This window comes from Acipenser ruthenus, chromosome 14 (assembly GCF_902713425.1).
Source record: "Acipenser ruthenus chromosome 14, fAciRut3.2 maternal haplotype, whole genome shotgun sequence".
NCBI classification, from domain to species: Eukaryota; Metazoa; Chordata; class Actinopteri; order Acipenseriformes; family Acipenseridae; genus Acipenser; species Acipenser ruthenus.
Genome location: NC_081202.1, coordinates 29,142,829 through 29,170,250, shown reverse-complemented (window position 1 = coordinate 29,170,250; position 27,422 = coordinate 29,142,829). Strand labels below are relative to the sequence as shown.

Sequence of the window (27,422 nt, the reverse complement as noted above, 5' to 3'; positions counted from 1 at the left end):
CTGTCACTGTTTTCCATCAGTCTGTTTAATATTTTGGTATTCTAAATGGTCCAGTGTTGGGCAGAGTTCTGTCATTATGTAGTGTGCCAATACTTGCAATGCAAGTCATGCAGTAATGACAGGTAAGAAAGAGGCACATTCTTGCCAACATGCACTGCCTGACTGGATTTGACATCACCCTGGTGTGGGGTGACTACCATAGTTTACTTAAGCGTTGTTGGGTTTAAGCCCACAATGTACCCACTTGTACCCTAATGATGGTGGCTACCTTCAAGACAATAATGTACCTATCCACCATGCCAGAATTGTGCACGAATGGTTTGAGAAACATGACATCTTCCTTGACAACCACTGTCCCTGGTTCCAATCCAATTGTCTGGGATTAATTTGAATGATGCATTCATTGTCATGGTTCTCTGCCAACCTCTCTACACAGATAGAGTGAAATATTAATGACTGAATGGATTAGCATCCCTCAGGACACCGTCCAGCACCTTGTGGAGTCTATGCCATGTAGTGTAAAGTCTGTGATCAGGGCCAACACGATATGAAGTCAAGGTCCTAAAAAGGGGCCAGAGAGTGTATGTAAAATGAAAAGCTTTTACAGTATAGTAGATCCTCTCATATGCGATTTAATTGGTTCCAGGTGTCCATCAGATATCTAAGAGGGAACCTTTATACTACATTGTAGTTTTTATTAACATCAGAGCACTATAAATTACCATGTACATCAGTGTTTCTAAAACACTAAAGTATGGTACTGCCTATTATTATTATTATTATTATTATTATTATTATTATTATTATTATTATTATTATTATTATTTATTTCTTAGCAGACGCCCTTATCCAGGGCGACTTACAATCGTAAGCAAATGAAAAATCGTAAGCAAGTACATTTCATATACTATACAAAAACAATCTGTGAAAGGTATTGCAACACAAGCACTATTTAGCAATTTACAGAACAGCATGCCAACAACTGTTCTTACCATGTTTACTAAATCTATGCCAAGTAATCTGAAAAATGTAGTGTTTTTGACCTAAGGGAAGCTACTAGAACAAAGATGGGGGAGGTTGTGGGATGTAAATATGCATAATGTCATGAAATTCTAGACCTTTTATCCAGTCCTGGGTTTCAGAACCACCTTCAATGAATTGTATTATTAAAATGATTAGGAGCCAGGGGTTTGATGTTAAATAGAAATTCCTCCCTTTTTAGCTGAATGAACAGCTCCTGTTAGTAAATCTACAGACTCGGGTCTGATTTATGCTGTGATGAGAAGTCTGATCAGTTCAGAGCAGGGACCTACTCCTTCAAGATCCTGGCACCTGGTCATTTCAATTCTATACTGTAACCAGAAAAGTTCTGAAACCAAGGACTGGGTGCAAGGCTAGTGCAAGTTTCAAGATCTGTATTATCTATAGTTTACTATTTTTATTTAAGAATTTTAAGTTTCAGAACTCCAGGTCTGTGTAGATTTGTGCATGTGCGTGGATTATGATTTTTTTTTTTTTTTTTTCCTCGCCTCTTCTCTACAGACAGTGCCATGCGCCCCCCTGGCGACCAGCTCTTGCCCACATAGAGATTGTGCTGTGTTCCGAGTCCCCCGCACACTCCACAGACAATGCTGGGAATGTGTCGTGGGCGCCGGAAGTTCCTTGTTGCCTCTCTTGCCCTTCTCTCCATTCCCGCTCTCACCTGGCTGTACCTCTCTGTCGGGAACTTCCAAGGTAAGACCCTGCAGCACTTCATAACGTTTTCATGATTTAAGCCAATTGGTTGAATTTCAGAAAATGTATGCATGTACAAAAAAGGTACATTTAGTATGTACAAAAAGTAATAAAAATTAACAAACATACATACATGACTGCTACAACAACAGTGGATCCACAAACTGGGGAAGACAAGCTTACAAAGAGACGCTTCTTTTTTTTTTTTTAAACAAACACATTTCATACATCCTGAAGGGAATTCAAATGTACTCTGTCTGCTGTCAAGAAAAGACTCAATCAAAAGTTAGTACTTTTTTACATCTTGTAATACTTTCTAATAATTGATGACAGCTTATTTTTGGGGTTAATAATCATGTTTTCTGGTAACTCGACATATAACTCTGTAAGCTGTCAGTAGATGCTGTAGAAAAGGAGTGCTTATCAGTTACAATTGTCCATTGATCCTGGAAAGGTCTTCAATATACTTTTATTTCCCCTTTTTTGTATTCAGTAATTTTGTGTCATTTTATAGGTGTATATGGAAATATACAAAAGTGGCCACTGCAATATTTTAAATTCGACAACAAATGTATATATTATCTAGTAACTTAATAATAATAATATTTATTTTTTAGCCAACGCCCCTTATCCAGGGCGACTTACAATTGTTACAAGATATCACATTATTTTTACATACAATTACCCATTTATACAGTTGGGTTTTTACAGGAGCAATCTAGGTAAAGTACCTTGCTCAAGGGTACAGCAGCAGTGTCCCCCACCTGGGATTGAACCAACGACCCTCCGGTCAAGAGTCCAGAGCCCTAACCACTACTCCACACTGCTGCCACACTGTACAATTTACAAAGTCTGTACAAGCCTATGCAGTTATGTAACCCTGCTGTTAATAAATAAATAAATAAATATATTAAAGAAATTCGCTTCCGTTTAACAGCGTCTTCACTCCAGTCACCGTGCAGGATTTTTTGTTTCGATCAAGGAGCCAGGTGACATAAAAGTGAGGAATCCAAGGGGTTACAGTGGCAAATTGATTTATTTTTTAATGTAGTAGTGGGAGATTTAAATAAAGTGAAATTGTGAAAATTTTAGGTGATTCATAGAACTTTAAGTTGCTGAAATTGGGTCATATGACTAAATCCAATATGCTAACCTTAAAATCCTTTGTGGGCAATATGTTCTTGAGAGTTGAATCCCTGTATCATGTTCCATTGAGATTTCTAACCAGCTCTGGTTACTCTCTACATCATTGTGACTGGCTGGCCTGACTTCTTCCTTATCCTTGCAAAGATTGAACCATTGGTATACAACTGTTTAGGTGAATTCCCATGCTTTCTCAGTAAATTTACTTATACTAGGCCTCATATGTCCTAACCTTTTTGGTTCCTTTAAATTATAATTTAATAATTATCACAGAATTTGGAAAAGAGTAATCTGTTTTTTCACATTGTGGTCTTACAAATAATGACATGAAATGTAGGCCTATATTATCCTTGCTATTTACTCCACGTTGCCTTTTACCATGTTTAATTTTAATTGGATATCATGGTTAAATAAAGGTTACAAAAAATAAGAATATATGCGAGAAGAAGAATTTCTCAAGTAAACTGTAGACATCAGAGGGTGTATACTACCAAAGTCCTGTTCTGTAATTGAAGTAGGCGCGAAATGGTTGGGGGGCTTGATTTCTGAAGGTCAAGCCGCAAAGCATGGAGTCTCCTTCGTCTCTTGGGTGGTGCCACATTAACTGCTTACAAACCATGCAAGTAAGCCCAGATGCTGTCGCCGCACAACTGGTCAGCAGTTCCAAAGCTCAGAAGGACAAAAACATCAGACAGCAAGTTCATAAAGAACTGTACTGCACCCTATCAGAGAGCCAGCTCTCCTCACCTCTTGTCTGCGCCATTCTCCGTGGACGAGGTAGACCCAAAGAGCTAGCGGCCAATTTCGCTCCTCAGCACCTGTTCAAAACTGATGGAGAGGATTCTCCTAGAAAGGTTGAACCCAATCCTTGAGCAAGTGATCCCCAGGGAGCAGACAGGGTTGCCGAGCCGGTCAAAACTGTTGCGACCAGGTGCTGGCTTTGACCAGCCACATTGAGGCCAGATACCAGAAGAAATTAAAAAAAGCGGGAACGTTCATCGACTCTTAGTCCACCTATGATACCGTGTGGTGGAAGGGTCTCCTGCTGAAGCTGATAAATTTCATCCGATGCTGCCCCACAGTCCGCCTGATCATTGCAATGCTGAGCAACCCAATTTTTAGAGTGCACATTGGTGACCGAACGAGGGGTCCATCCTAGCTCCGGCCTTATTCAGCTCAAAAGTACTCAAAGTACTGCAAAGCGTGGCACTTGAAGCCCAATGTAGGGAAGACGTCAGTGTCCTCCTACCATTTAAGTAACATTGAAGCCTTGAGGCCGCTCAAGGTCAAATTCTGTGGCGTCCCCCTTAACTGTGACCACAAATCCCGATACCTCAGAGTCACCCTCGACTGTACCCTCAGCTATCGTCTTCACCTCGAAGGCACCAGCAAGAAGATGAAATCCAGGGTCAACACTTCCAAAAACTGGCAGGGACTTCCTGGGGATGTGACACTGGGACCCTTCAGACATCAACGCAAGACCTAGTCCATTCTACAGCAGAATACTGCACACCTGTTTGGTGCAACAGCTCTCACACTGGGCTCATTGATACCCAAATCAATGTTACGCTGCGTGTGGTAAGCGGCTCTACACCACTGCCGTGGCTGTCGGTGCTCGCGAACATCCCGCCATCGAACATCCAATGGGATGCTGCAACACTTCGGGAGTATAAGGAGATCTTATAATCCCCACCATCCTCCCATCTGAAGTCGAGACGACCATTCTGAACACATGCCTCGATTCTGTCAGCCGGAAAGGAGCCCACCACCCAATGGTGCTGGATGTGGGAATACAGTGTTGTCCCAAACAAGGACCTTATCGAAGATCCTACAAAGGAACAGCCTGGTTTCTCCTTGCCACGATGACAGTGGACCACTCTCAGCCGCATCCGAACAATGCATGGGAGGTGTGGATATTTCTTCCATAAATGGAAGATCAAGGACTCGCCAAGCTGTGAATGCGGTGAGGTGCAAACCATCAGGCATGCCACTGATGATTGCCCAATGCACGAGTATTCTAGCGGAACAAGTGGACTCCACGCAGCTACCCCGGGTGCCGTAGAAATGCTTACAAAACTAAAATTACTACTGTAGCCCGTTCCTTTTCAAACGCTGTACAAAATAAGAAGTTGATGTATAATTGCAGGTATATAACTCGCTAAGATGACCAGTCTAACAAAGAAGTTGCATCACAGCAGGTGTATTCTGTAGTAATATATTTTAAATAACAATAACCCACTGAAATTAAATGTAATGGAACACTTTACATGTCATCAAAGCATAACTGTGATACTGTGTCCTTTTTGTAAGCATGCTTTCCTTTTAATGGTCCTTTTTAATATACACCTTGAGGATGGAGATTATATATAGATGCTAATGTTCATGTTAATCATTATCTGGAAGGTTGAGAGGTATAATTACCCATGAACCTCATTCACTCAGCTGTGTTGAGGAGAATTGTTTACTTGTCTGTGCTTCGGACAAATTAAAAGCTTGTTACTCGGAAAGGTGGGCTGTCTGCTTGACTTACAGCAAGGATTCATTGTGTTCACCAAAGCTGTGGAAAGCAATATTGTGTCTACGATGTGACATGTGTTCTGTCTGTGGTGGGAGGGTGCATTTGATCAAATGTGGGAAGCACAGTTTCCTATTGGTTAGTGTTGGAGTCTGACTCGGTAAAAACAATATGGCCCTGTTCAATGATCAGCCACTGTATTTCCTTGTTTCATTGCCATATTCAATTGAGTTTGGGTCATTCCAGCCCAATTCGACACAATTGTGAGGTGTTTCTTTCACTTGTGATTGAGAAAATGGTTCCATGGCCAGGTGAGTCATGTGTATGATGGGAGACTACATTTGGGGGCTGATTCGTGAAAGTGATTTACAGTATAATCGTAAATCTCGAAAAACTACTCATTTCTAAATCTTTTGTAGTCATTTTTTTATTACTTTAGTATAAATACATGTTAATTTGGATTCATATGTTGTTTTTTTCTGACTTTTTATGTGAACGAAAGGACACAAATTCGCCCGTTTTCTCATTGGAAATAGGTACATTTCAAAATATCACTGTCCTGGTCACAAAAGCAAAGTTTGTGGGGAATAATAGCCATTTTCTATACTTTTGAGGCATAAGCAATTAGGAAATAACACTTACTACCCAGGAACAAAAATTGCGTTACATAGTGTAGTCATCAACTTTATCATAGTGATAGCTCTTTTCTTTTTCTTTTTTTTTTTTTTTTTTTTTTTTTTTTTAACAGATGTGTGGGGAGGGTTGCATGTTACTGATATGCTTGTTTTATTATCTTTCTGAACTTTAAAGCTGAGGACAGGGAGCAAGGGTTGAATCCCTTTCAATACACTTTGTTCCTCTGTCCCACTGGGCTGTCAAAAACAGAAATTTATTCCATCCGAATGGCTTTATCTAGGGTAACAAACACTGTCAAATAAATGAATGATTAAGTGTTATGTGACTGCACAAATCTGTCTGTGTTGTGTCACATAGTTATTTTCTACAGATGCTACCCATCCCACACCCCCTGTAGAGGTATAAATAGATGTGTTTTATGCAGAGCTGTTAAACCCCATTTCACAAACATACTGTAATGTGTACAGGATAGATCCTCATCCGTTTCTGCTGAGAAGCACAAGAAGAAAGACAGATTTCAAATGGGATGCAGGAAACAAACAGCTAAAGCCCACTGCAGTCTTTTTAATGTATCTAAATTACGGTAGATCTAAATACTGCCAAGTTTAGATCATTATAATAGGGCTCTTTGTATCAAGGTTATGAAAATTAAATATCAGATGGTGCTTGTGAGTCTAGTGTATTTCTGTCAGTAAAATATGTAATTGCCAGGGAGGGTACTATTTTAATTGACGGTGGCATAAACTACTGGGTAATATTGCTTCCTATTCCCTCGGTTCTTACCTATTGCTCATACTGTCCCCCAGTCCTTCAGTCTTAACCACAAAACCATACTGTCTAACAAGCTCTTAGTTTCAAACAGTATTTCAGCTTTAATAACAAGACCACACTGCCTCCCAAACCCTCCGTTCTAACCACCTGGTAACACTGCTTCCTTGGTCTCAGTTCTAACTGCTGGACCACACTGCGGTACATACACTCAGCTCTAACCACTAGGCACAGCTGGCTCCCATGGAGACCACAAGAGTGGGAGTGAGTGAGTGAATGAGTAAGAGATGGATTGTGGGGAGTGGGAGAGAGAAAGATTAACTAACAACATTTTCCTACTAGGCTTCTGTGCATCGACAGAATAAATGAAAACAGTGCTTATAAAATAAAAAAAAGCCATTGTTCACCACCTTATGTGTGACCAGCCTGCATAGCTGAGTGCTGCCTTCCTGGAAATATGTGTATCAAGATTCAGAAGAAACCGGTGCACTCAGCAGTTTTTACAAAAGATAGCCATGGGGTGGAGCTAACCATCCTGTGGTTTATGGTTTTATATGGAGCAGCAGGCTAATTTTACTAGTCTCTTGGGGTTTGATTGAAGCTCAAGTGTTAAGAGTTTGGTGGTCTCATCTAGCCACCAGTGGACAAGACTTCAAATCACTAAATCACCACTTGATTTGGCAAAGTCCCTGCTAGAGAGGGGCCCAAGATTGAGGTGCATGTGCTCTCTAGCTCACAGAACTGTGAGGCGAAGCTCTCCTGGTGCCAGCAGTAACCTCACCTTTTAATAAACACTAGTAATAGCATCAACATAAAAAAACAACTTGTGTATATATATGTGTATCTCTCTCTTTCTCTCGCTCTCGCTCTCACACACTCTGTAATAAAATATATCTTTGTTTTATATATATATATATATATATATATAAATAAACAGGATCAACACAGCAGCTCTTGAGCCTCTATTTAAAAGTTTTAGACAGCAAAAAGTAAACAAACCAGATTATGCGCACACACAGTGTCAAAGACGCATTATGACTCTCTCTAAAGCAGCACAATCGCATGGGACAGAAAAAGGCAAGCATGTCATTCTGAAATGTCACACTAAACAGTGCCCAACTTGCTGGAAATGTGTAGTGATTTTTGTATAGATTTTTATATATTGCATATTTTTTGTTGTGACTTGGAATGTAATAAACGAGAACCAAAATGGTGAGTTTTTCCCCCTTTATTTGAAGTGTTTAAAGTTAAATTTCAGTTTTCGTTTGCTTCTTCAGTTACAAAAAGGCACAAGTAAACCTCATGTTATTACTTTATGAAAATGTGTCTATGGTCACTGTTTACTGTGAAGAAACGGCAATGACAAGGAATGAAAAAGTAAAAAATAAATAAAATGTGGTGTCAACTTTGTATACTGTTCATTTTGAGAATATACAAAACATTTAACTTGAACTGCTATTTGGCATCCTTTGTTTTGTAGTTAATTCACTAGTTGTAAGGCCTACACAAAGTATTCTTTACTCCAGGGATATTTTTCTACTGTAATGTGTTACATATTGTAACGTCTTGCTGTAAAATAAAGGCACACACACAGGGGCCACGCCCCCCTGCGCCTGCTGCTATGCTGTCTCTGCCTGTGTTCTGAGCAATATAATGGATTTATTGCAATATAAAGGAATATGGTAACTTTTATAAGGATCTTTTTTCAACTGCAATGTACTGAAAGCAATTCACATTGCGTTTTCATAATTTGTACAACATATTTAAATATCACTGCTGAGAGCAATTGACCCCACTGAGTTCAGAACTCATAGGTGTTCACAGTAAGTGAGTCGGCATACTCCTGGCTGTGCCTGCAGTATCCACATGTTTGACTTTCGGTGTCATGGATTTTCACACACTTAAACAGATTTTCCATTCCATGGACGCTTTGTGAGTGTGATAAATGACTGCATGCTTTTTAAATCTACAGCAGTATTATTCGCTTTGCTTTTCTTCAATTCCCACATCATGGCAAAGATTGTTCAAAGAATATTTTATTTAGTAAAAGCAATATCAACAGATTCCTGTGAGGTGCTGCATGTTTTCATAATTAACACGCTTTCGACACATCTGACCGGTTAACTGGTCCTGACCTTGGGTATGCCCTACAAACATTTGTGTGACAAATTGAAGAAAGCTGAAACTATTTAATTAATTAAAACAAAGTTGTCTTGCATTGTTACATTGTTTTGTCTTGTAGCATGATGAAATGCTATTGTGCTTCTGTGACATCAATGTTAAGACTGGCTGAAGAATATTCAGATACATTGTATTTTGAAGGTGGATAACTCTCAACCTGAGGTGAGAGAAAATGATAAGGAAATTAGAAAAGAGGGAGCACGTATGTAGCAGCCCTCACAGTGAATGCAGGGTCACATCTTCCCTCAAACTGCAAGCTCTACACACCTTGCCTAAGGGTATACAGTACTTGAACATTACGTTTTAATCGACCTCCCTGCTGTAGCACTAGAGAGAAGGCTCGATGTCTCAGGACCAATGGGGATTGATAAACGAGTGGGGGAATGGATGGAAGGTTTTCATGCAGAGGAAGAGGAAATGGGAGTGTTTGGCTGGGCCCCTGCTTCCATGGCTGAAGCTCATGAAATACTTTTGATGCATGTTTAAACCAGAGGAGAGCATAGGAGAGACCCCCAGGCTTTTGTTTTGAATTCTGCTACTCAATCAATATCCGTTTTTTAAAGAGTTATCAGTCTTGCAGAGCCGAGGGCGAAGGGGGGCAGGAAAACACTGCCTCACTAACTTTATATATATATATAGGCGAGCTACCAAGTGAGAATACAATATGTTTCCTGGTGTAGATGTTAGGAAGTGTCCTCCAATTACTCATATTAGTTGTACTACACAAGGTAATTTTATAAATGCAGACAGAAGAAAAAGATGGCGACAGCCATGGGACACCCTACAAGGGACAAGGCTAACAGGCGCACCACTTTCTCAAGCGCCTGAATTATTGGAATCCATGTATTCATATACATTTTTTATTTTAGTACAGCAAAACTCATTATGTGTTGAAACTTCATTTTCAAAGTGTAAACTGCTTTGATATTCCACTTGTGGCACTCACGAAATTCACTAGGTGTATAAGTTCTGTAATAACACCTGATAAGGCTAAACAAACTGAAGTTATCCTGCTAACATTTGTGGTTCAGCAACAGGAAAATACATTATTTTATATAAATATATACACACACAATTTAAAGCCACTGCTTTTTGTCATTGGTCAAGGTTGTTGTCTATTACTAACAAAACACCACAAATTATATTGTGAGATCTGGTGACGAGAGTGCAATAATGAAACAATTACAACTGTTTAAATTCCAGATAGAAGAAATCTTGTCGTGCAACTCAATAAAGTACTTGTATACAAACAGAAAGATGCAACCCCATCTGCAGATTTTAGTCAGCTCACTGCTTGGCTTATCCTCTGATACCTCCTCATGCATTTTTACTTCTCTGGGGCTCCCATCAGCGGTTGAATTCCCTGGTATACCAAACACCTGCCCTGAGTGCTTTCTATTGCACATATCGTTTCTGCACAGGAACATATGCCTCCCAGCCAGAAGCTTTGTGGTTGCTGCATCCAAGCTGCCCCCACAACACACACACACACACAACTGCAGCCCATAATTTGGAAGGTGTTGTCTGTTTAAAGGACAAGGCTCTATGAAATGGGAATTTTTAGTCCCACTGGTGCATTGTTGTTCATTTTAAGGTCATTTTAATAGGGCAATTGTGGCACTTGTGTAGTTATACTAACTGATGGATTTGATCAACCTATGTCCCGCCAGGATAAGCCACAGCTGTTTTTAGAGCATTTCACCGAACTAGGTAGTCCTCCAGGATTGCACCAACCACTTATTTTAAAGAGTTCTCCATGAATAATCATGAATAAGTAGTGATTCAGCAGTGCTGTAAAAACAAAAATAAACAGCACAACACATATGAATGTATTATTTAAATTATTTTTCATTGTGTCTGCATACTTACAGTACTAGCAAGGAGCAAATCATTGATCTGAGGTTTTGCCAATGCCGGTCTCACGCTGTGACTTCTGTTCCATTGCACACACATTGTTGTGTTGCACACAAACGTGTTGTTATGCTGTATTTATTTTCCTCCACATATATTTTTAGTGCACACCAAAATAGCCTGAATTGGATGCAATTACAGTATGAAAAAAAAAAATCACACACAAGGTCTTTTCTTTTAAAGTGGAAACTTAAAAAAAAAAAAAAAAAAAAAGGTTTTTAACCCTTTGGACTAAGTGTTTTTCAGTGCGATGCTCCCCAGGACCAGTTGTTTTTTGGCTATATTTGACTCTCTTCCTATAAAATATTCACAAAAAATCTATTTTTTACAGTAGCATCTTGGCATTGGTATCCTTTTTTCAGAACACTCTGGGGAACATTATAAAGTACTTCAACACTCTATTTAATATTATTTTTTAATTTCTATTGTTATGTATGCCACTTAGTGTTTTCAGAGAGATACATGTATAAAAAACCTGTTATTCTATGACCTGAGGGACCACTTGAACCTTTTAGTAAAATATGGGCAAACTACAAGACATTCTTTTACCTGAGTGATTTTATGAATTGTGAGCCCTTTGTTAAAAAAGAAACACAATACATGGTTTAGAACTGAACATTTATTTAAAAAATAATTTCACGGGACAGGAATGAGGGCTTTGTGGAGAAAGAACCTCAGGAATTGATAACCGGAGGGAAGTGCTTTGTGAGTTATGGATGAGCACATGGATTCCCTTTGGCTCGCAGAGAGCTGCCCTCACGGGGGTGAGACTGAACCACTCAGCCTCCAAGACTGGGAAGCGAGGAAGGCAACTTGATTTTTTTTCTCAAAATAAATATTTGTAAATAAAATAATAGTTCTTCATTCAATTATCAATAATAATAATGAAAAAACATATCGATATAATTTTAGTTCATGAAACGGTATTTTCGCAACAGCACTGGTTATAGTATCATACTTGGCTTCATGGATTCATAGGTTTGCAGTGATCCGGAATTTCTAAAAGAGTACTCTGTAAAAACTGACGGGTATCATTTGTTGTTGTAATGTTGTTGTCTGTAGCAGAAGAACTACTAGAAAGTGTTTTTTGAGAAGTGAAAGTATGTTTAGCACACAGGTGGTACAGCAGACTAGATGCACTTCTGTGATACTGGAACTCAGTTTGACAGTAGATACAAGTAACCCTAATTCTATCCAATGAAACCTTTCCAACCTGTACATCAAAGTGTGGTGGCCCAGTAAGGTAATTTGAGGTGTGTGACTTGTCCAGCTCTGACTTATCCTGGTGGATATAGGTCGATAAAATCAATCTCTAAGGCTGTGAACATTTTTTAAATCCATGTTAAAGTAAAATTTAAATATCATTTGCAAATATACAATACAAAATAATAATGGGGCAGCAGTGTGGAGTAGTGGTTAGGGCTCTGGACTCTTGACCGGAGGGTTGTGGGTTCAGTCCCAGGTGGGGGATGATGCTGCTGTACCCTTGAGCAAGGTACCTTACCTAGATTGCTCCAGTAAAAACCAAACTATATAAATGGGTAATTGTATGTAAAAATAATGTTTAAAAAATAATGTAATTGTATGTAAAAATAATGTGATATCTTGTAACTATTGTAAGTCGCCCTGGATAAGGGCATCTGCTAAGAAATACATAATAATAATGATAATAATAATAATTGCAGTATCACTTCACAATGAGTGAGAAGTGTAAACTTCATTCTCGTTCAGTTGGCTTTAAAGCTCAGGTTATTCAGGAAATTACTGAAAACAAGGTTACAGTTAGTGCCGGTGCTGACAAATTCGGGGTGCTGAAAACTTATTGGTGCTATCTCGGAAGCAAACTTCAGCGTCAGTTGGAAAAGAATGAGGACTTTGTCTCACTATGAAGTTGAAGAATGTCTTTTGAAGTGGATGCGAAATGCTGGTGCTAACAACGTGCTGATTAGTGACCAATTTTATTGGCGAAAGCAGATCAGTTTGCTCGTGATCTAGAGATTGAAGATTGGAGTTACCAAAGCATGGATTTACCGCTTAAATCATGGCATGACATCTCGACAAAATTGATGTGTGGCGAAGCCAGTGCTGCTCCATTAGGTGCAATATAGCAGCGTAAAGCCACAACGTTGGTTAGTCTCTTGCAGGAATATTCTCCTTATGACATTCACAATGCCGATGAGTCTTTGGAAAATGCTTCCCAATAAAACGCTGGCTTTCAAAGGAGAAAAATGCATAAATGGGAAACAACATGAATGGAGGAGAGGACTGTTGTACCGTCAGAGAGACTTTTCAATGTGGGAAAAAAAGTGTTAGAAATTTAAATCATGGTGAGCAATGGTACTGAGGCTAATAAAGAGTTGGGGAATGGATTTTAAAGGCATGTTGATAGCATAGCATTCTGTTTATTACTACAGTGGAGTCCCCCATATTAAAGTGGTTGCACCGAACACCATTATTTCATAAACCCCTCGTACACTTCCATTCACTGTGTTTTTAGTTAGAATTTGAGTAGACAACAAATGTATGTTTTTGTGGGAGAATGTGGGGAAAAAAAACATTATTTTTTCACCACAATGGGTTTGAAAATGGACACCCAAAATGTGCATTTTTTTAGGCCATAGTTAGAATGACAGGCAGATCATTAAAAAAAAACAAAAAAAACTATGACAGTCTAAATCTGATCAGTAACTTGGTTCACTTGATCAGATCAGTTAAACTCATTTACTGGATCGGCTTATTAGTACACTGCAGTTGGGACTAATTTTGTTCAGTTCCTTGGGATTTTCTAGTCCTGAAGTTAGTCCTTTGAAGTGGTTGAAGAAACCATTGGTTTGCTGCAATTTACCGTAAGTGTTTTGAGCCCTATAAATCATATGTCTAGCATAAATCAACAAGATCCAGTATGGATTGCCCATGTTGCTCATCGTGTTTTGTGAATTAAAGTGTTTCCACTTCTTCAGCTATGTAGACAGCTTCACCTATTGATCCTGTCCGCTTTCTTCACATCATCACTTTTGTTATGCCTTGCGAATTGTACAGCCGATTTCAGGAGGGGGGTTTTTTGATGGTAGCTCTGCATATCATGCTGTATTTCCAAAGATGTGCTTCCCATGCTGCTGGGGTGAAGTTCTATACAGGGCTACCTCTTTGACATGTGTTTCCGTTTCCGGTTCAGATTATTATTATTATTATTATTATTATTATTATTATTATTATTATTATTATTATTATTTATTTCTTAGCAGAAGCCCTTATCCAGGGCGACTTACAGTCATAAACAAAAATACATTTCAAGAATCGCAGTACAAGTAATAATACAATTAAGAGCAAGATAAAAATACAATGACTTTGGTTCTAGCAAGTACAAGTATATGACAAAATACGATTCAATAACAGAGCAGATAACAGTGTCAGTGATAGTTACATCAGGATATAATTAAATACAAAATACTACAGATTAAATAACACTTGTGACAGATTACAGTACGCTTAAGTACAAGATTAAATGCAGTAAAATAGGGGGCAGGTAAGAGCAGGTAAAGCGCATTTAAGGAAGAGTGATAAGTATCCAGAGGGAAAAAAGGGGAGTTCTACAGGTGCTGTCTGAAGAGGTGAGTCTTGAGGAGGTGCCGGAAGGTGGTCAGGGACTGGGCAGTCCTGACATCTGTAGGAAGGTCATTTCACCACTGTGGAGTGAGGGTGGAAAAGGAGCGGGCTATGGAGGCAGGGGAGCGTAGAGGAGTTAGAGCCAGTCTTCTAGTGCAGCAGGAGCGGAGATTAGTGTCCTTTCTCCTCTTCAACATCTGTGTAGAGGAGATGGGAATAATTTTTGGTACATATTATATACATCTATGGCAGACAACTGGAATAGAAGAGCACCTCCTGGACTCATAGTCAAAGCTCTCCAACACAGACTTTTGAAAAAAGATTAAAAAAACAAAACAAAACATAATAGTTCAGTTTTTACAATAATCATAAAAGGTAAAGTGACAGTTAAAACAAAAAAATATATAAATACATGTAAAGCTACTAACTCTTTAAAAACCATTACCAGGCAACTAAATAAATACTTATACAATAACATGCTGAGACACAATGACATTAATTTGTTCTTTTGTAACCACACAGATTATTGTAATTATCTGTTTGTCTGCCTTCCAAATACTTCACTCAACATGCTTCAGCTTCTGTTGTACAGAATTCTATAGCCAGGATACCTTCACATACCAAATCCATTCCAAGTCATTTTTTGCCCAGTTCTTAGTTCTTCACACTGACTTCAGTAAAGTATCATTGATTTTAGAACCATGACTCCAGTCCTGCCTATCTGAGTGCGAGGCTATCTAGTTCCATACATCGTTGGTCGTGCTTTGAGACCAACATGTTACGACTTTATCCGGAGCGCTGAGACCGTTCGTATTTTTAAACCCAGTCTTAAACATACTGTCATGCTACAGGTTTTTAGCTGACCTTTGTACATGATGCACACAATATAAATGTAATTGTTTTGGTAAGTTACTGATTCTGTACCCTGGTCCTTTAGACCAGTCCATTCTGCTTCCATTGGTATGTCAAAATATGAAAATACTGTCACAGTAGGACCAGTCTACCAAAGGCTCATGCCATTGTAGCTGCCCTTGTGCTTACATTGCCCCCTTCACACTAGATTATTACAGGATATGTCCAGCTGCTTTCCATTACATTTTATTGTGAGTATATATAAATATATTAATAATGCAGGTTTGGCCTAAATATGTTAAGTGCATATTTTAGTATTTTCCAGTGTTCTGGCACTAGAGGGGAGAGAAGATGTAGTGTATGCAGTGCTTAGGGTGTAGGCAGTGGTTCTCTTAATGCAGCCTCACTGCTATCTCCAGGAAAACTGTACACTTGCAAATCCCCTGCCTAGCCAGCTGAAGCATTAGGGACCTGCTGTATATGACTGTTGAAGAAGAGGTTTCAGTGTTTTTGTAATTAGAAAGTACTGTGTGTGATTTGGGGAATACATGTTATAATTGTTAGTATCACCCTGAAGCGATTTTACTAAAATGTCACTAAACCCTCTGGCATAGGGGTTTAGAATTTGAATTAAGCAGGGGTCCTAGAGTTGCTCACCTGATAAAAGCATTACCACATGGTGATTTCATACAGTCAGGGCAGCACAAGTTCACACAGAAGTTGCCAGTCTTCGTTGAAGAGTCCAAAGGGAGCATCATATTGCCTCTGGTGCCCCCTGTGGGTTAGGGAGGAGAGCAGACACCTGTAAGGCTGGTCTTTATTCTCCAGAGGCCGCTAGCTCTGCTCTTGAGTTATTATTATTATTATTATTTTTTTTATTTAGCAGACGCCTTTATCCAAGGCGACTTACAGAGACTAGGGTGTGTGAACTATGCATCAGCAGAGTCACTTACAATTACGTCTCACCCGAAAGACGGAGCACAAGTGACTTGCTCAGGGTCACACAATGAGTCAGTGGCTGAGGTGATATTTGAACCGGGGACCTCCTGGTTACAAGCCCTTTTCTTTAACCACTGGACCACACAGCCTACAGTTCCTGGGTGTAAAATTGGCTTAGCACCTGAGATGATGTTGGTAACTGCTGCAGTGACAATTGACAGTATATTTGAGAGAAAATCTAAGGTCAAATAATTGGGCACTCTAAATGCATTAAAACATAAAAAAATTACCATTCACAAAGCTTTGAGTTATTTACAAAACAACAGTCTGGAAAAGTAATGTGTATAATCCATCAAAACAGATTTGAAATGTTTTTAATAACCCCTGACAAGAGTTAACGCTTTTGTGAGTAGGGCCCAGTATGAATCTCAGCAGTGAAAAATAATTTTCTGCTTGTGGCTGATTGACACACCTAACTGATTTTATACCACAAATTCAGTGAATGCTGTAATATTTTGCCATTCAACCTGGGCCCTGCTGTATTTTATTTTTAATTAATGCTGCTATTTCTGAAAATGGTGCAGGAATGACAGATATATTAGCAATGGTAATGTGGATTAGGATTGGGTCTGGCATCTTCTTTTTATTTATTCTTTTGTGGGACGGGATTCACCTGATTGTATTGACAGATGGCAGAAAAAATCCAAAGATAATAAAGAATAGGAAAACAGAGCATGGTTTTCTCTGTGCGCTCGGCTTAGTGGTCTTATGTGTTCAGTCAAGCTCAAAATAGTTTAATATTGTACAAGCTGTTTCCAAACCCAGGTCTCTGTGAGGTAAATCAAGGCTTGCTATCAACCACAGCGTTCACCTCTTTATTCGGGTCTGGGTCTTTTAATGGTGCACAACCTGGTCTTAAATCATTGAGCCATGCAACCTTGTACCAGAGATCAGCAATCATTTTAACAGTTGCTTTGGGTGTCCATTGCTTTCCTTCGGCACCCATGGTGAGGGTGTTCCCTCTGAGACACTCATTCTGTTCTCTTAATTAAGTCCTGCTGGAGGCTTGTTAAAGCGATAACACTCTAATTAGCACAACCACAGTCTGCATTCTCATAAATCATTTATCATTTTGCTGAAGCTTCTAAGACTTTATTGTTTATGAGCCTGTTCACACAATCCATGAGTTATTTTAAAGACTATTTGTTTTTTAAACAATATAATCTTGCATTACCATCTAGTAGTTGAACGAGTTAGGAAGGCAAGAGCTGCCGTACAGACAAGGTCAGCAATCAAGGTAATGCCTGATAATGCTTTGCTTTCCTTACATTGCACTTTCTTAAAAGGTAGTTTTGTATGAAAGTTCTACAGTCAATGGGACCTGCAGTGTAGCTTCCTGATTGGTGATTCTGAGCTTTCTCATTTTTATTCAGTTTGTTATTCAGCGATTTCCATTACATGAGAGTAGATGTTAAAACTTCATGCTGATTTGAACTCGGCACTCGCCAAAATAAGCACCAACTGAGATGTAGCTTTACAGTAAACGAATGTGATCCATCTGTGTCTCCATCCATTTGCGTTTCCTTCCATCTGATGATGTAGATATCCGTCTGCCTGGTGTTGATGGCCATTGCTCCTTTCTTATCCATCCTATCTCTTTCTCTTTCTCTCTGTCCATTCCAGAAGTGAAGCCCATGCCCCTCTCTCCCGTAGACCCTCAATCCCCCATGGTATCTGCCGTCCCCCGGGGACACCACGCTCTGGAGATCAGGGTTAGAGAGGTAGAAGAAGAGAACCGCACCCTACGCAGGCAGCTCAGCCAATCGCAGAGAGGCCACGCCCACAAGCCTCCCCATGGGCACCACAGCAACCAGTCACGGACATACTCCACAGAGGAGGGGACGGGGGACAACGAGGGCCAGCGATCAGGAGCTCCTGGGAACAGCACGGACTGCGCACAGCACCCCCCAGTGGACAAGTGTGAGGTAAGGCACCAGCAGTTTACAAAGAGAAAATTGAACACATGGATTGTTATCAAAGACCAGCAAAGGTTTGTATAAAATTATTAAATAATGTTGCACTAAAAGTAATTAGAAATTAATCACACCAAATAAATTTTTGTTCCATAAATATAATTTCAGAAACAGTGCTGTCAAATCCTGATTGCTTACGTGTATAACAAATGACATTGTAATACAGCAAGATTCAAACTTCCCAACAAGATCAAAACTGGACCCCAAATTGCCAGACTGAGTGTATTTTTAAAGAGACCACACTTATTTTTTTGTAGGTTACACACTGTTACAACCTTTATGTTAGAACTTTGGAAGAGACACTAAAATAACAAGACCTCCAATCAATGGCACTGTAAAGGTTATATAGCCCAGTTAACCAGGTGAATAATGCTGGTTATAAATAAACGGCATGTGCAGGAGTGACATTATAGCCATTAAAGTCAATCTGTAAAGAGTAACAATGTACTGATATATATACCCCATTGTACCTATTATACATACAATATACCAGTATACTCAATGCATATTTAATATTCTTAGTATCAGATTTAAAGTATTTTAAAATAGTGTGTATTATTGTGTTTGTTCTTTCCTTATAACCAAGTTAATGTATGCATTTCAGTTTGATAAATATGGGTTTCATTTGAAATATACTTTATCTAGATTTGATCTGTTCCTTTCTTTTTTTCACTTTAATTTAATAAAACATCAAAATGCTCCAATCACACTGACACCACTTGATCCAGGGTCTTGTTCCCAGCAGGAGCCCCATGTTTGAAACAGCAAAACCCATTAATTATAACTGCAAAGGCAGAATTGAAAACGAAGAGCAAGGCATTAGTGATGAGTTCAGAGTGAAGCTTGCTCCTCCGTCACCCAAGCTACTTTTTGTAGTCCATCTATTAGAGATGAAAGTCACTGAGCCTGCTGTGCTGGTTACTAGCCAGCACCACTCACTTCTCCTCCATGCCCTGCAAGAATTAATTAATGCTCTCTCTTTCTTTCTTTCTCTCTCTCTGTCTCTCCCTTGCAGACTATCCATGTAGCAATTGTGTGTGCAGGCTACAATGCCAGTCGGGATGTGGTCACACTTGTGAAATCTGTCCTGTTTCACCGGTAATTATTATTCTTTTTTTTTGTAAAACACAATTTCTCCTCACCTCTTATTATTATTATTTATTTCTTAGCAGACGCCCTTATCCAGGGTGACTTACAATTGTTACAAGATATCACATTATTTTTACATACAATTACATTATTTTTTACATACAATTACCCATTTATACAGTTGGGTTTTTACTGGAGCAATCTAGGTAAAGTACCTTGCTCAAGGGTACAGCAGCAGCATCCCCCACCTGGGATTGAACCCACGACCCTCCGGTCAAAAGTCCAGAGCCCTAACCACTACTCCACACTGCTGCCAAGTCTTATCAAGTTTAGTCTATTTTCTCCATTCTGTCGAATTCAAACATTAACCTGACATTTCCTTCCAGACCATATCACTCTGCTACCTCAAAGTCCCTCAGCTACATGGGTGTTGGAACTAGGGATGCTGGGGGTGCGGCTTGAAATACAGGGGTGCTGTCCACCTGCTGTGCAATGATAAATCCTGCTAGTTTTGTGAATCTTATGAGCTGTGTGTGCAGTGCCCTGCACCCTTTTACATTGCTTTTGAACACAACGATAATAGGCCAATCAGTGCTGACAGTCACAACAGGGGCGGGATATTTTATAAATTGTACTGTTGCAATATTACGAGAGTCAGTTAGTAGTTGGAACGTATCAGAAGCTTGTATACAGTAGAACGGTTATTGAAAATGTCCCAAAAAAGAATATAGGAGTTTTTTTGTTTTTTAAATTCTCAGCGGCACCACATGCTAAAATCAGCTTGTCACAAATGCCGCTAACTGAGGGTGCTGCTTTGTTTACTAAAAACACACGTACAGTGACGTTCTGGATACGCTAGATGTCTATTCCCTCATGAAAAAGCATGACATCGGAGCGCAAGTTCACCTTTGGAGCCTTTTGACTGTCTTTGTCTCCAACGACTGCTGTCCCTCAGCTCTAACCACCTGGCCACACTGCTTACGTGTTCTCAGTTCTAACTGCGGACCACACTGCGATACAGACACTCCGCTCTAACCACTAGACACAGCTGGCTCCCATGGGAACAGAAGAGTGGCAGTGAGTGAATGAGTAAGAGATTGAGTGAGGGGAGTGGGAGAGAGAAAGAGTGACTAACAATATGTTCCCTGCCACCCAGTCCCTCGGCTGTAATCAATAGGCCACACTGCCTCCCAGTCCCTCTTCCTTAACAATCAGGTCACATAGCCTCTCAGTCTCTAATTTATAACCAATAGGCCACACTGCTTCCAAATCCCACAGATGTAACAATAAGGCCATGCTGCCTCCTAGTCCCTTAGCTGTAACCACTGTAATACATTATACTGCTTCCCATTGTGCTTTACCATAGGATAGCCTATATGCCAAATGTATTTCTTGTGTACGGCTTAGTATTTACTTAAACAAAGAATGTTTTAAATTCATTTTTTATGAAAATGGCTTTAATCTGCTCCTCCGCAGAGTGATGCTAAAATATTGTCTGTTCGTGGTCTTTTGCAGCTGTGGTTATAAGTGGGAATGCATAGGGCGTATGCAGATAGTATGTATACTATTAAGAGTGTCTGGAGAGGTGAATTTGTTTCTAAACGCTATCACCTGTCCCAAATGACCTTCAAAGGGATTACCAGTATTGCACTGTTAAACAAAATATATTCCCTTGACTTAAATTATGTAGATTCCATTTTTCAAATTTACAACCCCTCTTAAATTACATGGTCATTTAAATGATTACTGCCTCAATCTCTGCAGGGAAGTTGGTGTATGTTGAGTCGGCTGATGGCACAAGCTTCAGAGGACAGCATGTGTTCGTCTTCGCCGCTCCCAAGTCAGCGCAGGGGTGGTAGCAGTGAGCTGAGCCTAAAAATACAATTGGACATTTCAAATTGGAAGAAAAAAGAAAAAAAAAAAAAAAATCGTCACTTGAGGATGGGTTTACACAAGGCAGTTATTGCTAGCAATAATTGCTAGTCGGCAAATTGCTACAGACTTGCTTGTATATATATTGAACAAGATATATTGAACAAGATTTCTTGCAATCTTGCTGAGAGAGCCGGAGAGGGAGCAATATTGGCGGCAGTGTTTCAGCCTGTGACTTCATTTTACTCATCATTCCAAGATGGCAGCGCCCAAGAATAAGTGGAGCATGGAAGAAGAGGCATCACTGATTTGATTTGTTTGTTTTTTTTGTTTTTTTTTAGTTCATGATTGTCTTTGGGGCTGCAAAAAAAAAATAAAAAAAGATGGATATGCTGTATTCTCAACTTGACTTAAAATTCAACACAACAGTTAGGCATAAGCAACAGGTTTATTGTCTTTTGATTACAGATAGTCATTGACATTTTAATTAGCCAGTTAAAAAAAAAATTTAACCGTTTTTGTTATACTTTTATAATTGTTTTTTTACTACTTATGTTTGATAACAACATTGTAGTGTTATTTCTAACGTTATGTGGAGAATATCAATAATAAATTAAACACCATAGTTGATTAATTGCACATTTCAGTGTTGAGGTTGTCTATACCCCGATAACAGTAGATACAAAAATAAACTGCTGCAGGATTTATGTGCATTTGCAGTACTACTGATTATTGTTATATTGCTTTATGTGGTAGTTTTAAGCAGATCAAAATATTGACATTTAGGGAAAATATTGTACCAAATTATGGCATACTGTACTGTAAAACAGCTAGTACACAACACAGATACACTTTTCATCTGAGATTGGGGAGATGCAAAGGATTTTATACTTTCCCTGTATGTTATCAATTTGAAATGCAACTTCACTATATGAAACATGAACCCAGACATTTAGTTAATTGCCTAAATACCCAATATAAATCAATACATTGCCATGAAATTGTTAGCAATATTTCCAGCAATAAATTGACAAGTGTAGATAATACAAATTGCTGGCAATAATTGCCAAGTATAAACCCACCCTTAGAGCAGTTCCTCACTTGTGGCTCTTTCCAACCTTGTCTTTGGTTATTGAACTGAATTGTCCCGAGTCTTGTGCCAACCAGTTCCAATTGTTTTATTGAACTTGGGTGTTCAATTAGGTAATAAAGTAGCAGGATGGTACAAAGTCCTGCACTGGAATGGATTGAATGAGCCGCAAGTGAGGAATATTGCACGTCATCCACCAGTAGTGACTGCCATCAGCCCTCTGTATACAGTCATCTCCGGCTAAGAGAACACCCCTCGGGAAGCAAGCAAAGTGTTCTCTAAGACGGAGTTGACCACCAGACACAATATGAATCAATAAATAAATGTGTTGCTTTTCATAACGCTCGTGCATCAACATATGCAATGAACTGAATAAGTAAAAGAAAAGCAATAGGCAAGTGTATGTTAAATAACTAGAATAATAAAGTAACACAAACTAATGTTAATAAACTAACTGTCAAAATAAATTAACACAGCATCCCTACACATGTTAAAATGCGGCAGCAGCTCTAGATTAATTATAAATACATGTACAGGAGCAATAGTCAAGACTGCACAACATTATTTAACAGAATAGTGAAGCAACTCGCCAGAACGGGAAACACAAATTGCTCTGCGACTTGTGTCTGATTCAGGGTTTTTTTTTCAAGAGCTCAAACTATTTCTAACATTTTGTAGCAAGAGGAACAGCACCGTATTTTACCGTTTGTTTACATGCCATTTTGTAGTGATGAAGTGCACTCGTGGAAATCAAAATGAAAAACGAGTCAATGATATGACGGTGGTTCTTAAAAGATTGAATAAACTAATCAGTGTGCCTCAAGACACTCTCACGATAAGACACTTTTGAAAAGACTGAATAAACCATTTTAATTTAAGTTTGATGATGATAAGTTATCCGGTTACAAAACAGTACTGTATCCGTTGTGAATGAATTGCTATCGGTGCCAAGAAGGTGTTCTTTTAAACAAAGTTCCTGTTCTTTTAGCCGGAGCATTTACATTGGGGAAAATCAGTTTGTTCTCTTAGGAGGTGTTCCAATACGCGGAGACTACTGTAATATCAAAGTCTGTCAAATTGCCTGTCTGGCTCATCAGGACTTAAACTGACTTGCAACAGGGGGATACTGCTTTTATATGCAGTCAAACAAGTTTATTATTACTTCATAGAGACTGGATCTAAATGGTTACAATAAGCAGAGTTGATTTTATTAGAAGTTCACCAATAACCTTGTAAAATAAGCAGAAAAGGTCTGTGCTTGTTTTTCTGTGGAACTCAAATGTATTACCAGGTATTGCATTGATTAAAATAGTTTATAAAAATGTATTTGCAATATACAGTCTACTGTACATGAATAACACATTGTAATAATTAAAAGCATAAAGCATTAAACTTACACATTTCAGCATTCTGTATGCTATTTTATCAAACTTTATATTCAGAATATTTCAATACTGTACAGCCACTTTTATATTGTAAAAATTCAAATTTTTTTCCCCAAACTGGGGTAGAGATCAGCATGATATTATCAGAAGCTTGCCCCTATATCACATGGAAATGTCTGATAAACAATGACATCATTAGTTGCACAGAAATCCACTGAGCACCAACTGCAGTTTTGTTGTGCGGTGTAACACACACACACAGTTAGTGAGCATTAACAAACCAAACTGAATTAACAACCGAACTCGCTACTTTGTTCTGAACAGGATTAACTAGTGCGGTTGTCGCTGCCCTTTGTAATAGAACTGTGTGTATATACAAACTGTATTAAGAACAAAAGGTAACCTCACAACCACATTTAGCCTGTGTGTGTACGTAGCCTATGTAACTAAATGCCAAATGCTGCCCTTGATTTTCCATGGTCATAGACACTGCTCAGACACAGATACTGTGACATGGTAGGGGAGCAGGACAAGTTATAGTACAGTACAAACGAGAGTAGTGTTTTTTAATGAGATGGTGTGTCTTGCAGACGGAACCCACTCCATTTCCACTTCATCACAGACTCCATCGCCCAGCAGATCCTCGCCTCCCTCTTCCACACTTGGATGGTCCCAGCTGTGCGAGTCGACTTCTATGATGCGGATGAACTCAAGGTAATGAAAGGGGTTGCTAAAGGGGTGTCCAAACGGTTTTTAAAGGGGGCCCTCTCTTAAATAGTTTAGTTTATTCCCGAAGGGGAATGAATTTGACTGATGCTTTCAGCCAGTAACATGCTTTGACCCAGAAGATACTGCTGAGGTAAAATTATCCAGGAAGTGCAAGTGCAGACAGATAACCCAAGAATAAGGCATATAATCTAAGATTCCTTTAACCTAAATTAGTACCAGGTGAGAAATCCTGTTCTCTGATTGGCTGACAGGGTATATGTAAGTGACAATCACTTATAGCAAATTGAGCATTGTTCCAGAACTAATGTCTGCTGCCTGCTCACCTGCTGAAGTAGAAACATATCACTCCACAAACCTGACAACACTTGATGGCTTCACGTATTGAGGTTTCACTCCATGAAGGGAGCTCTGACTTTGCTTTCTGAATGTAATCCATACTTGGGAGTGTCTTATTGTTATCCTTCAGCTCCTCACTTCATGAGTCTTGGTATTGCTTTCTGAATACCAGATAAAGTAAACCAGTTTTCTTCTTCTGTGGTCTAAGTCATTCCTCCTTTAACAGTTTGCCAGCAACTTCCCCTCAACTCTGTTCAAACACCATTATTACTCTCCACATGGAAAAAGAAATGACTTCATGTTTATCAAAATGCTTATCCTGCCATTTCCCTTGTACCTCTCCAGTCAGAGGTGTCCTGGATTCCCAACAAGCACTACTCCGGGATCTACGGTCTCATGAAGCTGGTGCTGACTAAAACTCTGCCGTCCGATCTGGAGCGAGTCATTGTGCTGGACACTGACATCACTTTCGCCACCGACATCGCTGAGCTGTGGGCCGTCTTCCACAAGTTCAAAGGTAAGACCACCCAGGAGGGCAGGAGTGTTAGTTCAGTTAGTTAGTTAGTGCAAAATTATATGAAAAGAGCATTTATGTGACATGTAAGGTTTGACTTGTACTATCGATGTGCTTTCTGATTTCCATTTTATGCATTAACCCTTGTCCTTTTTTTAAAAAATATAACTTTAGTACTTTTTTTTTTCAAATATAATGTAATCCGTTGCCACATTTCATTATCTGTCTGAAAAAGCAACCATTGTACAGATTACAGTAACGCGTTGTAGTTATTGTATTACTCCCCAACACTGTAATTAAACAAGTTTTCTGTATAAAAACACAAGCTAACAAAACAAGATAACAGAGCTTTTACCTCAACTCAGGTCACAAGTAAAATTGTAGTCCTCATCTCAAAACCACTACACAATTTGATACAATTGACATTGTCTGCTTGCGAGACTCCCAGGATTGAATTGCAGGGAGTGTGTTCAGGTCATAATTGAGGCGTGAGGAGAATGAATCACTGTGCCTGACTGTAGCCAGCACCGTTGTTCCTCACATTACAGTGAGGAATACATACATGAGAGCTGTTCAGGGCCTCAGTGCTGTGCTGTAGCAGTGAGGATGGAGTGTTTCAGCTTTCATAGGGTGCACCAGACTGAGGATGAGGGGAGGAAAAGCACAGCGTGAACTCAGGAAGATTTATTAACCTTACCAGCCAGCAGGGAAATATTAAACACCAGGGCATTGGCAGAATCTTAATTAGCTATAAATCTGTAAATAGTATCTATTGCCAGCTTTTCCTCTTCATCTCTCCTCTCATGGAACTCCCCATGAGGCATGAATGTGATAGCAGCTGGGAGAAAAGGGAGGAAGAGAGAGACCAGCATAGCTTTGGGCTCGCCCTCAGCTTGCTGCATGTCAGGGCCTGCTGTCGTGTTAGCAGGGGGTGCTGGTTAATCCCTGACTTCTAAGACTTGCTTGGCCAAGCCCTCAGCCACTGTCCTTCTTGGATTTGTTTTTGCTCTGGGTCTTTGCTCTGAGCTGAAGGGATGCAGACCTATCATGTAAAATACATGTTTTCTTAAAAAAATAAAGTGTTTCTTTTACAACTGCGCATTAGAGACCTATGTAATGAATGGATGTGCATGACTGAGAAAATGTATGGAACTATTTTGATGGCTACAATTACTTCAAGTGTCACTGCTTTGAACAGGTAGGTAACAATAGTGGAATTGCGTTTTGCAACACATATCCATTCAATGCCTTTAATAACCAAACCAATAAGCTTTCAGAAATCAGACAATAATGGGCCACAACTTATTCTGATACCCTCAAGAAATAAGCAAAGGAGTGCCCATACCATGTTTCCAATTATTAATAGATGAGTAGTTCTGAGGCTGAAAAAGTAAAGAAAAACTGGCATCAACTCTACACAAAAAATCAATGTGATAGCTGATATTTAACAGGAATGAATTTAGGCCATTATTTGAAAGTTTTCAAGTATATATTTGATATAATTATGGGTGGGCACAGTGCTTTAAATCATGACTCTTCTCAGCTGAGCCCTGATACATCGGGCAACCAGCCCCCATACACTGCCACTGTGCTGCACTAATAAGAGTTTTACCGGTATATTTTAAATGAAGGTGTGGGGACAACTTCATCCTCAAGGTGAAATAACCCAGGAGGTGCAAGACAGTCTAAAAGCATGGTTGCATACAGATTTAATTTGCATAGTACCAGATATCATGTTTTAAAAACCTCACATTTAAGACCTTTTATAATGAATTGATGTTCATTATGAAGAAAAATGATTATTTTGTTCGCTACAATTACTTTAATGCTAAATTGAATTGTATACATCTGAAGCCACTACCCCTGTAACATGGAGACAGGTATCAACTGAAACAAGCAGGTAGCAGATTCACTGAAGGGTGTTTGCAAAGGGGGCTTCGTTGAAATGTGGAAGATGTGAATTGATATTTTTTTTAGTTTTTCTGGTTATGAATTGCCCATGTTTGAGAGAACGGATAAGGCTCAATTCGATTAACTGCAAGCACCTTTGTCATGAAAATTGAGGGCAGCGAGGTTGCATATCATTTCA

General features: G+C 39.3%; 1 protein-coding gene across 4 annotated transcripts in view; it reads left to right on the top strand.

The window, feature by feature from the left end:
* LOC117419809 (xylosyl- and glucuronyltransferase LARGE1-like) overlaps nt 1–27,422 on the top strand; it is a 133,264-nt gene that overhangs the window by 71,017 nt on the left and 34,825 nt on the right. For all 4 annotated transcript variants that reach the window (XM_034032987.3, XM_034032986.3, XM_034032985.3 and 1 more), the window contains 5 exons: nt 1,543–1,734; nt 17,969–18,270; nt 19,334–19,416; nt 24,345–24,468; nt 25,165–25,336. In XM_034032987.3, the coding sequence (XP_033888878.1) occupies nt 1,629–1,734; nt 17,969–18,270; nt 19,334–19,416; nt 24,345–24,468; nt 25,165–25,336 (787 nt within the window). In that variant the 5' untranslated portion in view covers nt 1,543–1,628. The remainder of the gene's footprint in view (nt 1–1,542; nt 1,735–17,968; nt 18,271–19,333; nt 19,417–24,344; nt 24,469–25,164; nt 25,337–27,422) is intronic.